The sequence below is a fragment of the Callospermophilus lateralis genome, chromosome 9 (assembly GCF_048772815.1).
Source record: "Callospermophilus lateralis isolate mCalLat2 chromosome 9, mCalLat2.hap1, whole genome shotgun sequence".
NCBI classification, from domain to species: domain Eukaryota; kingdom Metazoa; phylum Chordata; class Mammalia; order Rodentia; family Sciuridae; genus Callospermophilus; species Callospermophilus lateralis.
Window position 1 is genome coordinate 64,589,954 of NC_135313.1, and position 13,024 is coordinate 64,602,977.

The window sequence follows — 13,024 nt, forward strand, 5'->3', positions numbered from 1 at the left end:
TTGGCTGAGTGGGGCCAGGACACCAGTCTTACCCCTCAGTCATAATACTGTCAGCAGCTCTTCTTTCCTTTTTTTCCTGTGACTTTGAGTAAAATGAAAAATACAACTCAAAAAATAAAACAAACAACAAAATGACGGTTCAGCTTCAGAAAAATCCAAGAGGCCAAAGTTCAAATGTCAGCCATAATATCTGATTTGAATATTAAGGTTTATGATACCTCTGCAAAGAGTTTTATGTAGGAAAAGTTAGCACAAACTGAACAGTATATTCAGTTTGAAGTCAATTAATGTAATATTGTAGAAACTGTCTCATTTTAAAATGGGATCCATGGGCTGTTTTGTTAAATAGCAGTAGACTGTGCTATATTTCCTGAACTAGATGTAAAATGTTATTTTTCCAGAAATTTGAAAAGTGATCTAGAACAAGAATGACTGATATGGCTGATTTCAATATCTGTGCAGGAAGCAATGTAATAAAGTACAGGATCCACAGTAAGGATCAAAACCTGGCCCAATTGCTTATTAGCTGTGTGATTCTGGGAAGCTACTTAAAATCTAGGCATCAGATGCCCCGTAGCTTGTGCTAATTAAGTAAGGTGATGCATGTAAACTGTCACTGCAGTCACTCCCATTGAATGCTTGTGAAAGTTCAATAAATGCCAGTTATTACTGCTGCAATTATTCTGAATTCATAATTTTTTAAAACTAATGCCAGGAAGAATTGAAAGAGCAAACTGGAATTCCTCCTTTCATAGCTGCTGTGATTCATCCCCTCTTGTGCTTCTCACAGTTAAATGACCTGCCTGCATTTGAAGATGTTTTACTACTCATCTAAGATCTCTTCCAGACTTCTCTTCTACTGTACCCAATCCACGACTACCGTTATTGACTTCTGTCTGAAGTTCTACTCTGTGTTCAAGTTGTGTTTTAGAACAGCTATTAATAACACCACCATCATTACCTCAGCTATCACTTTTTGGGCAGTTACTAAAGATTCAGTACAATATAAAGCATTTTGCCTACATTCACTCAATTTCACTTATAATATATTTAGATAAGAAAACCTAAAATTAAAGACATTACAATACTTGCCTCCAAGTAGATATTCTTCTATGAGAAATCAGGTAACTTGACTTCAACACTACATTTTAAACTACTTAACTACTTAGTGAGATACTATATATCTGTGAATTTTAATAGCCATCCCACAGGGATCATCCCCAGGGGAATCACATTAATGGTGGGAATTTCACTCATATGGTAGAAGATATTTTAAGACAGATAAAATCATTTAAAGTACACTGCCTAAATGCCTGCATATTCTGTTCACAAAGCAAGCCCAAGCCACCAATATTTAAACACAATTAGCACATAAATGACACAAATGTAGATATTTAGCTTTACAAACAATATTTCTTGTCAGATAATTATTATGTATTTGAAACTACACAAAAGAACTTTTTAGTTCTTTATTCATCTCTGCTTTTCTTTGTAAAAATTCAAAAGTAAAGAAAAAAAGAGAAAAGAAAGGGGAGGAGGAATTCCATTCAAAAATAGAAGAAAGATCAGAAGAGTAGAAGAAGGGGATTGAGGTGGGGGGGAGGATGAGATAAAGGAGAAATAGTGGAATGAATCTGGCTTAAATTTCTAATAAACATATATAAATATTCGAGAATGAATCTCACCATTATGCATATCCACAAGACACTAATTAAAAAAAGAAACTGTAAGTAAATAGCACAAAGATCAGTAGAGTAAAGATTACAGGGGGAGGAGGGAATGGAGAATAAGGAAAATACTTGGGATGGGAATAAGAGCAAATTATATTACCTACATTCAAAATTATGTCAAAATGAATCTAATGTTGTGAATAACTAATATAAATCAATAGAAAATTTTAAAAAATTAAGGAAAAACTCAGAGTACTCCTTTATGGTTATGAGATGCTTCAGAGTGGACATTTTTATTTCAGCTAAAGTTAGATTTAAAGATAGTTTTTAAAAAATCATTGAATACATGAATATTCGACTTATTTCTCTAATTTTCCATTGCCAGGGGAATGACATACACGTACAATTCTTTACTCCAACTATCACCTCTCAATTTTTCTGTCCTGTATTATTAAACTTTTTTAAAGTTGTAATTGTATAAACTTTAAGTCTATTTCCCGTTTAGACAGCCGCAAACAAAATTTATTACAATAATTCATATGATTTTTCACTTTTTGTGGAATTTGCAAAGTAAAAGCACAAAACAAAATTTTCAGTTGGGCTCTACGTGGGAACACTAATAGTACGGAAGCATAAACATTGAAAACAGAAAGATGTCCTCACGCTATAAATAACTCCAACAAAAGAAACTATCAGAGGCATACTATAAATTAAACAAATTTGCAGTGGAATCCCATTCTCACACATTGAACTGATTCACTAGGGGAAAAAAATCATTGCAAACCTAAATCTCTTTCCTTCATCACAGCTCCCAAAGGACTAATGCTTTCCTGATGATCATCAAAGAGACAATATTCTGTTTTAGCACCATAGGGTGGAGAACGAGAAGATGTGGGACTTATTGCACATATAGCAAGATAATGTACCATGTATTTTATAAGCACAGATGCCACTTCTATGGGTGATTTTTCGAAATGTCTCTGCAGGGCTGATTGTCTAACACCTGGAATAGGTAAGGCTCCTTACATTTTAGGACTTAGGCAATGAATGCGTGTGAAAGGATTTCAAGTAAATAACTGATGATGTTACATGTGACTGTTCACTGTGGACAAGATGAAGGCTACCAACGACCTTGTGAAACTTAGTTCTCATTAATGACCAAGTTTGCCTGGAAGTTCATAGTGTTGTGCCACAAGTCTGCCCTTCCCTAATAGGAATATGGGTACAAACCAGATAGGTTCTCAAAAGGAACCAACATACTATAAAATATTGTGAACTGTATTATATACTATGATGAATAAAAAAGTGGTATTACCGAGAAAGAGAACAATGGGGAGATGTGAGGGTGATACATGGATTTTTACTACAAGAGAAAGTTATATATAAAACTTACATAGTAGGTCTTTAAAACTTACACAAAAGAACTCTAAGTTTTATATTTTAAAATCATGAAAACATTTCAAACTTCAAGAAAGTAACACATACTTTAATACTCATATTTAATGAACATTAATATTTTGCCCTATTTATTTCAGATTGCTTCTTCATTCCTGTCATGTATTAAAAAAATAAAATCAATAAAAAATAAGTTAAAAAACATAAAGAAAGCAGAATGGAAGCATCACCGCAAATTATTCTACTTTTCATCTTATATTGTTTTGTGTCATCCTTCCTGTGTTGACTTTATTCTGCAAAATAAAGTGTTATTCCATGTGTGTATTAATAACGTTAAGTACTATCATCTGTAGAATTTTAAAACTTATGTATTTTATTTAACAGTGTATACATGTAAGCCTCATTATTCAACTCAGTCTGTATCAAATATATCATTATATCAAACTACAGCCTAAGCAATCCTTTAGCAATGAAAAGTTAGTCTGATTTTTTAACTCTTCCTGAGAGTCTCACAGGAGGTTGATCTCTCTGACACTCTTGTTATTGTTAGCCACGTCCCCAAGTCAGTCAGCTGATCGACACAGGATGGTGTTAAACTTTAAAATTCTGATTTTTTAAATCTGATGATGTATATGAAATAATGTCTTCTTTCCATTTTAATTTCTACAATTCCTACTAGAGTGGTTCATAATCACATTAACTATTTTTCCATGTATTATATGTTCATATTGTGTCTATTTTTATTGCATTACCTGTTCCTTAGTTACATAGTTATTTTTATATTCAAACACTAATTCCTTGTCATTTAATGATTTTAAAATATCACCTAGTCTATAGGCCATTTTTTTACTTTCCTAATGCTATATTTTCTCATATATGAGGTTTTATTTTAATATGTCTAAATATATATGTACATATATAATATTTATGCTTTACTCTTTTTTGCATGTTACCTCAGTATAAATACATTTTCTTATACTTTTCTTCAAGTTTTACAGTTTAAATATTTTTACATTTAGATTTTTACTTCACCGGGTATTTATCTTCATGTATAGTATGAGGCATGGATATAATTTTATCTCTTTTTAATTAAAAGGCCATTTTGTTGGGACAGTCTTTTCTTTCCCAAATCATTAAAATATCTTCTCTGTCGCATACCAAGATGTCATTCAACTGTGGGTCTATTTTTAAGCTGTTTTTTCCATGTGTAGACTAGAGCTAATTCCTGGGTCTTAACTACTTCAGAATTTTAAATATTGAAATGTTAGAATAAGCCTAACCCTTCCTCACTTTCCTTATTTTTGTTCAATATTTTACTTGACTATTTTTTTTCTATTTTAGCCCTTGACTATTTTATAGGGATTTTAGAATAAATTGGACCTACATATATATTGTTAATGCATTGTGGAAAAAAAATATATAAAATGGTAGAAAATTGTAAATACCCAGTTTCAACATATTTTTTCCAATCTCTTTTCATCTGTGTCTCTTTTTCCTGCATATATGAAAGAAGCTCTAAGATATTTATAATTTTCATACCTATCACTAAGAGAGAACAACTTCAGACCAGCATACTTTAGGTGGGGTGCCCAGGGATGGTTACACTCAAGAGCTGATCTTAAGTGGTATTATGAAATATAAAGAGTTAGTCGTGGGAAGGCTATTTCAGGCAGGAGCATGGTGCTTTTTTTATGTTTAAAGAATTGATCTGAGATCAGTGTGGCTGGAGCTTAGGGATGGAGAGAAGGCTGAAGAGCATAGGTTCAATCTTATGGTGTTGTTGAGGGTTTTTCAAGCCACAGTAAGCAGTCCAGTTGAAAGTGGTTAAGGGTTGGCAGTGTTTTAAGGACTGTTGCATAGAGAAGAGGCTGAGGTTTGGACAAGCAAAGAAGCAGACAGCAACTAGAAGGCTTTGCAACAGGACAAAGGAGAGATGACAGTTGTGTGTACACCTCAAACGGAGATAAATGAGTGGATGTGAGATATATCCATAAAGAATATGACTGTGGGAGAAAGAGTGAATATATAAAAAGACAAAAAGAGTTTTTAGAATAAATCTCGGTAGACTGAAATAAAGAGCTAAATCTAATGTTACCATTTATTAAGGCAAGTTCCCTATCCTGAATTTAAAACAAATCAAACAAGAGCTAAATGAACTGTATTTATATGATGTTAGTGATCTGACTTAGTAATGCCTTTTTTCCCTAGCTGATTCAAAGGATGGTGAAGGTGAAAGCAAGTTGGATTCCCTCAAGTGTGTTATATAGCTACTGCATAAATAGCTGCACAGCATCCAATTAAACAGTGATGTTTCTGCCTGGGAAAGCTATATATAAGCAAATGAAACCAAAAAGGTTCATGTTAAGAATGCATAATTACAGTGGGACCTTATTTTAAGCACATTTCACCATTATATGTATTTGGATATCATAAATGGTAAACCAAGATTGGGATATATCATAAGAACACCCATCAATATCATAAATTACAGAATTAACTTCTCAATTGACATTTATTTCCACTAATTTCCATGCCATTATGAAGTCTATAAATGCATCTTTTTTTTTGCAACTTTATAAAGTTTAGTTGTATGCCCTCTCCCCCCACCCCCCGCCAAAAAAAATCAGTTCTTTCCAAGACTGAATGTTATTTATCAAGTATCTAACAGTAATTGCACCAGCACTAGTCTAAGTAATGGGAAGAATACAGTCAAGCTCTATAAATCCCCAGAAAAGATAAGGTGTCTACACAAATAACTATGATGTAAAACAACACAGGATGTGTTGGAAAAGTGCTAAAGGGCTACTAGACTATGAGTTTTTACAGAAAATGGAGCATGCTTATTTACTGCTGTGCTTCCAGTTCCTAGTAGTAGTGCAGGGAATGGCAGGGGGCCAATGTCTAACAAGTGTGCACGGATTCATCCAAATACACAAATAGATGTTATGTGTTCACTAGGTGCTAGGCACCCATTGATTGAGGGTTAGATTGCTACCACTGCCTTTACGAAAGTAAGTTCTTGAAATAATATCACAATAGTGAGGAGATATGAAATGTCGCTGTATCTCAATTTACTATTGGGAATCTATCACTTTGACACGTATGAAAGGTCCTACCCTAGCATAGAGCCTGTAACATAATATATTCTATTTGTTGAAAATGTATCTAAATCTTCAAGGTATTTTAACCCTGTGTTAAAGAGAACATGCTAGACAGATGTCAGTCATACGTCCAGTAAAGTTTCACATCAAAATTTGTTTTCCACTGATTCTTTATGTCCACTCCTACTGTGAAATGTGGAATCAGCGGTAAGAAACAGCAGTGAAGAAGCACTCTGACTGGGTGCACTTATGCTGTGTATTCAGAGAGAAAAGGAAGGTCAGGGAGGTAGGGAAGGAGAGGAGCATAGATTGTAACTCTCAGCTCTTGGAAAAATTACAAATACATCTCTGATTGCTAGTTTTTATATGAAATGGACATGGTAATAACTCCTAATCACACAGCAACTTTTGAACATTAAAATATCTCAAGAATGTGAAACTGTTCTGTAAATTTAAAAATCTTATCCACCGCATGCTTTCGATTTTTTTTTTTTTTTTTTTTACTTCCTATCTGAGATACATTTATTTGTAGAAATGCTATGTTGCAGGAAAATATGTTCCCTTTGGGACCATGTTTCATCATACAGCTTCTTGTTACTCCTGTGAAGTGCCAAGAACCTTGAGAAAGCAGAAAACAAATCATCCTTCTCCAGTTTCTCCTTAACTCTCCTTCTGACAGTGCTCAAGTACAGGCTGATTGGCTACAGAGCACTGGGATTTGGTGAAACAAAGCATTCCAAAGTCACACAGAATCTGCTGCTTCCACCGCAGGGGAAGAGCAAGATATGACCTTGGTTAATAACTGGTAAGTATGTAGTTGCCTAGCAGGATTAAAAAAATGAAGTAAAAAGCCAACATACTCTTACAGATTTACATTTTGAAGCTGTTATTATCATAATGTGGTGTGCTACAAATTGAATATTTTAACAGAAAGCTTAGAATAGCATGGAATTTTCTACTACAGCAGCTGCTGACATGTTCCAAACCATTTTATCAATTTCTATATGTGTAACAACAACAAAATGTTACATTATACAATCTGTTAGCACTTGTAAAGCATTGAGTACATAAGATATTTTAGTTTGAAAGATGAACCCTATGAAGAGTGAGATTTAAATAAAGGTAACTGCATTTTTAAAAATATCAATATGAAGCTAAATTGTTTCCTAATGATAAATAAATGTGATAGTCTTCAAAAGATTCTTCATTCTAAAATAAACATTCTTTATTTTTGACAGTGGAAAAGTAAAGAAATAGAATTCATTGATGGCGACATTTATGAAAGATGTTGACCATAGATTGAGATCAGAAAGACAATGAATATAAAGTCATACCTTAACCTAGATAATATAATAGATAAAATAGTCCCTAAAATGTATATGAATTTATGGAGTAGCAAATAATGTGAAATATATTTTTAGAAATAAGAAACCATTCTAACCATACCTCTTGCATTGGTTAAAACGCTCAGCACTTATATAGAGCAAATATTCTAGGTAGAATTTCTGCATTTTGATTCTTTTTCTCCTAATTTATCATTTCCTCCAAAATATAATACAGAGAACAAAGAAGACTATTCAATGAAAAGGGGACTTCTAAGTAAAGCATTTATTTAATTATCTTTAAAAATCAATGACAGTATCTACCAGACTCCATTTAGTATAGTTAAATCAGCATTTTGGTAAACTAACCAAGGCCACTACCACTGATATTATGTGGTGCACTGAAACATTTCAATAAATTATTGGGCATCATAAAAAGAAGCCTATTTACTCCAATGGAAAAAATAATACCTGCTGCATATAAATGATTAAAAAAAAGTCTTTGTGAGCTGACTAGAGTATTGTATAATTCAACTCATCAAACCCTTGCTATTTAGCCTACACCAACACAATGTGAACTGCAGTTATTTCTTGCTGTTTAATTTGAAACATGTTTTGTGTGGGAATGCATAGACTATTAACAAGAATAAGAATTAGTAAATATAAAAATTTATCCATCATTCTAATTCTTCAACAAGTCGAACTGCTTCCAATTCTTATACATTAAATCTTTCTTTGCCTTTGTGCATTTTATAATCTTTGCTGAATAGTACAGAAGAAACTTGGGTTCTTTTCTTACACAACATTATCTCATAAGCATTTTATATATTGCTATGTAATCTTCATAAATGTCATGAAAATATACTCACTGAGTCACCATATGTAACAGATCATTTCGCCACTCTTCCACTTTCCCTTCCCAGCCCACATCCTATCCCTAAACTTAACCCTAATCCTAACCTTAACCCTAATCCTACCAAAAAAACATCAAAAATTTCATTTATAGACTTCCCCCTTGTTTTTGATGTTTCTCCTTTCAGACAAAAATTTCTGAAGTGCAGACTTGTGAAGATAGATGGATGGATGGATAGATAGATAGATAGATAGATAGATTTTTTTTTTTTTTTGTACTGGGGATTGAACCCAGAGGTGTTTAACCACTGAGCCACATCCCAGCCCTTTTTTCATATTTTATTTAGAGACAGACAGGGTCTTGCTGAAGTCTCAGTATTATTCATTAATCTGCTTTTTTATTATTGTAGTTAAATGCCTTAAAGTTCATGCTAATCATATTTCCTGCTACTGGATTATCTTTGAAAAGGTGCATCTCAATTCTCATCTCAAATATTTACATATGTATTTAATATTCTATTTAAAAAATCAACCTAGACCATATGAAATATATTTTCCCAATATAAATTTTTCTCTTCTTTCTTTGGGACTTATTTTTTTGTAGCAGTTAGGTTTAAAATATTTTTACATCATCAAATATGTTAAGTGTTTTCCAGTATGATTTATTTGCCTATTACTTCAAAGCTCATGTAGTGATCCCAAATGCCTCACAAATATGCAACTTCCCTTATGATTTTTTTTTTAAATATTTATCTATTTAATCCATCTGGAATGGATTAAATAGATAAATATTTAAAAAAATATGTCATGCATCATAAGATGAAAATCTAAATTACTTCTTTTTTGAGTTTGCCAATAGTATAATCATTTATTTTAAAAATTTATTTTATTTCCCATTGCTCAATAATGACCATTTTCTTATATATATAAAATTCCTCTTTATAACATATTGGGATTTTCCATGGTTTCCTACAAGATACACACTGGAAGAAGGAAAAAACCTTCAGTTATATATATATATATATATATATATATATATATATATATATATATATATATATATATATAAAATTACATATATTTATATATATGTAATTTTTGACTATAATTTTATACCTGTAATGACTTTTCAACATTTATACCTTCCTTTAAAAAAAAATAACCTCTTATTAGCATTAGCTTATTTCTCCAAATAGATTTTTTTCATTCTATCATCTTCTAAGAAAATATGGTTAAGGATTTTATTGAGATTGTATGCTCATATTTATAAATAACTAGAAAGCATTAATAGCTTTATATATCTTTATAACCAGAAATATAATTTACCTCTTTACTAATTTTTATTTTTATAATTCACAATAAAAAATATTTTAAAGATAGGTCCAGTATCATGTAATTAAGTAGCAGAATGAGCAGGAAAGGTAAAGACGATGGAGCAGGACATGTGCATTTATGCAGGCTCAAGTCCTGTGTGATCCTGGGCAGCCTAGACTCTCTGAGCCTTAGTTAGCAATGGAGCATAAAATGTATCCAATAAATGTTAGCTATGTCATAATTTTTGTGCTTAGTACCTCACATTTTACAAAGTTCCTTTATGTATATCATCTCATGTGCTGTTCTTGATTTTTGCAAAACCTTGGAGGAGTGTTATTATTGTCACTATTAGTATTAAAACCACAGAAGTAAATATATATGTCTTTTTTTCTTAAAAGCACAAGCTCATTTTATGCCATCATGAAATACATATTTGTAAATCACCTACAAGACACAATAACTTTGTCCCCAAATAGTTTATGATTTTCCTGCTATAGTAGTTATAATTGCCCTTTCATCATATTTTCTAATTAGTTTAATTGCTTAAAGAAATGCTATTGATTTTAGTATATTTAGCTCATGCTCTAGAGTTATTGAGTAGTAAATAAAAAAAAAAACACATTTTAATTCACTTGGGTTTTTTTTTTTTTTTTTTGGGTGGGGGAGTTGCCACATTTCCAAATTAAATTTGGTATTATAGACCCATAAATTCATAAAATAAAGCAATAAGAAAATTAAGGAACCAATAAGCTATCTATTATTATACTGTGACAGGTTAAAACCTTCCAGCTTAGGAAACACATGCAAAAGGATTATTTAGCTATTACAAGTCAGTGTCCCTTAGCTTAAGAATTTTTCACATTAGTCCTTTCAACTTCACATTACCTTGTCTGACAGGAAGGGCTTACCTTACAGTGTGGTAGAAAAAATGAATCAAAGAGAAAGCATTTTTTTTTTTTTCTTTATGGCTAATAAGGATGAGCAGGGAAGAGGCTGCAGGCTGCACACTAGGGAGTTCTGATGCTTCCCCATCTCCTTTCAACACATGGCTGTCTAAGCTTTCTCCCCACAACTGAGGCCTTCGGCTCCTAAATGCAGCATACTCCACCCCCAAACATGGTTTCAGTTTCTGGAGGAGACATGTTTTCAAATCTGGATGTATTCCATATTTTCTCCTTATCTCAGGGTCCTAGATGCTTCCTCAAAAACATAGTAATAATAAAATATCCATTCTCATTAGATCGGTTGGAAAACACAACCAAATACTCTACTGCCAAAAATTACCGAGAGTGATAAAAGCTCATTCAAAAATATTTCAATTTTACTTTATTTTTCTATTTGATCGTTTCAAAAAAATTAATGGGAACTGAATGAGGCAAGATATATTTCATGATTTTATAATTATGTCAAAATGCATTCTACTGTCATGTATAACTAAAAAGAGCCAATTAAAAAAAAAATAGCAACAAAGGTAAAAATACAAGTGTCCAGGATGACACATTCCTTCACCATAGCACCATGCACTCAGCTTCAGGAACGGTCTGGGTACTCACGGGTGAAATGATTAGATGTGGACGGATTGACACTGTCCCCGCTGTCAGCACTTTCGCTGCTGGAAACTTCATCATCCGACTCTCGCACAGAGGAGCAGGGAGAGGAGCCGTCAACTTCTTCAAACTTCCTCTTTAAAATTCCACTCATAGCTGCAGCGCTGTCACATGTACCTGTAACAGGAACAGGAGCAGCGAAGCATTGAAATATTTGACCGCTGAACGTGTAGCCAAGGTCTCCAGCGTCACTTTTATGTGGCTTTTTATACATGAGCAGAGCTATAGCTTTCCTTGAAAGGATCACTAAGTAGGTATTTTTTTTTCTATTTTCAAATTAACAAAAACATAAACAAAATGAAATGTAGCTATTTGACCATTTGGTGACTAAAACATGACTAAAACATTTCTATCTTTTTTAGGCATAGTTCATTTAATGTCATACCACTCTTCCCGTTTTTTGTTGGCTAATTGAGAAAATCCACCTGAGTCCACAAAATTCTGTGAAGAAAATAAATGTTGATGTCCCCCAAAGTCCAAAGTAATTAGTGTATTACACAACATTCATCTGGAAGAAACACTAAAAACAGTATTGAAAACTTTATATTCATGATTTAAAATTCAAAAAAACCTAATTAGCTGAGCATAATGAAGCATATGAAATCAGTTCTGAATTTTAGGTAGTTTCCATTTCAATACTGAAATAAGGTGAAACGTGTCCCCATGCCACCTGCTTCCTGAAGCTGTTGTTACTTTTCAGAAACCTCCTAAGTCTTTTTACCTGGGAGATAGCATGAACTGAGTGGGAAGAGATGGGAGCAACCAGTGGGCACAGTCCTTTTAAATCATTTTTCTTAGATAAATAGGTTTTCCCCTCTCCCTGGGCTGGCCCTTTTCCTACCTTCTCCATTTTTTCTTGACATGCACAGTCGGCTTAAGGGCATAAACTTTTTTTGCAGCATAAGAACATTTTAGGGAATAAAGCTGTATATAAATTAGCTTAGATGTATGTACATGCTTTTACATTGCTAAATTAGGTTAACTTAGCTAAAAGTATTACTAGGTCAATTCCATGCATTCTGTTTATCCACCTCATTTGTCAGCTGACTTTAACTATCATCTGGATTCTCCAAGCCATTCTCTTTTGCTGCTAGAGTACAGTTTTCAGTCCTATAGATCAAGAGGAAGCAAGGCCCTTAAACTATTCCCTTAAAACTATCCACTCAGTTCCATTATCTCAGTACTGCTCTCTGAAATCTAGAAACTCATCCCTTCTCTGAGCAAATCACAGAGCAAGCAGCCTCTTCACATTGTATGAGCTGAGCCAAATCTTCAAGGTCTGGTTTAGTAGTTTTCAAAATATGCTCCTTCGATCAGTAGCAGCAGTTATTACCCAGAAGGGAGATGGATATATGAAAATTGTCAGTCCCCACCCAGAAAAACTAAATTGGAGATTTCCAGGAAGTAGGGCTTAGCACTCTTTGTACCTTGTGAAGCACCAAATCAGGGGATATTGATGCACACTTGGATGTGAGGACCATTTGTCTGAATTCTAGTCAGTTCTACAGTACCTCCCTTCCTGGATTTCACTTTCCCTGGTTGTGTACACACACTAATGCTAGATAAATACATATAATCCCACCACTGCACTCAATTTCTAGTCAAAGATATCTTCTTTGGCCATCCCTAATGGGATTTCTAGTAAAATTAAGCATAGTACTATTTATCTTAGTTTTGATTCATCTATATACAGTGTGTAACTCCTATATGTGTGGTTAACTCCTTGAGTGGAACAGAGGATACAAAAGGGAGTTAAAGCAAGT

General features: G+C 33.2%; 1 protein-coding gene across 1 annotated transcript in view; it reads right to left on the reverse strand.

Annotated features, from left to right (window-relative positions):
• Csrnp3 (cysteine and serine rich nuclear protein 3) overlaps positions 1–11,355 on the reverse strand; it is a 69,774-nt gene extending 58,419 nt beyond the window's left edge. The window contains exon 1 of the mRNA XM_076866506.2: positions 11,208–11,355. Coding sequence (XP_076722621.1) covers positions 11,208–11,355 — 148 coding nt within the window. The remainder of the gene's footprint in view (positions 1–11,207) is intronic.
• Positions 11,356–13,024: the final 1,669 nt, after the last annotated feature.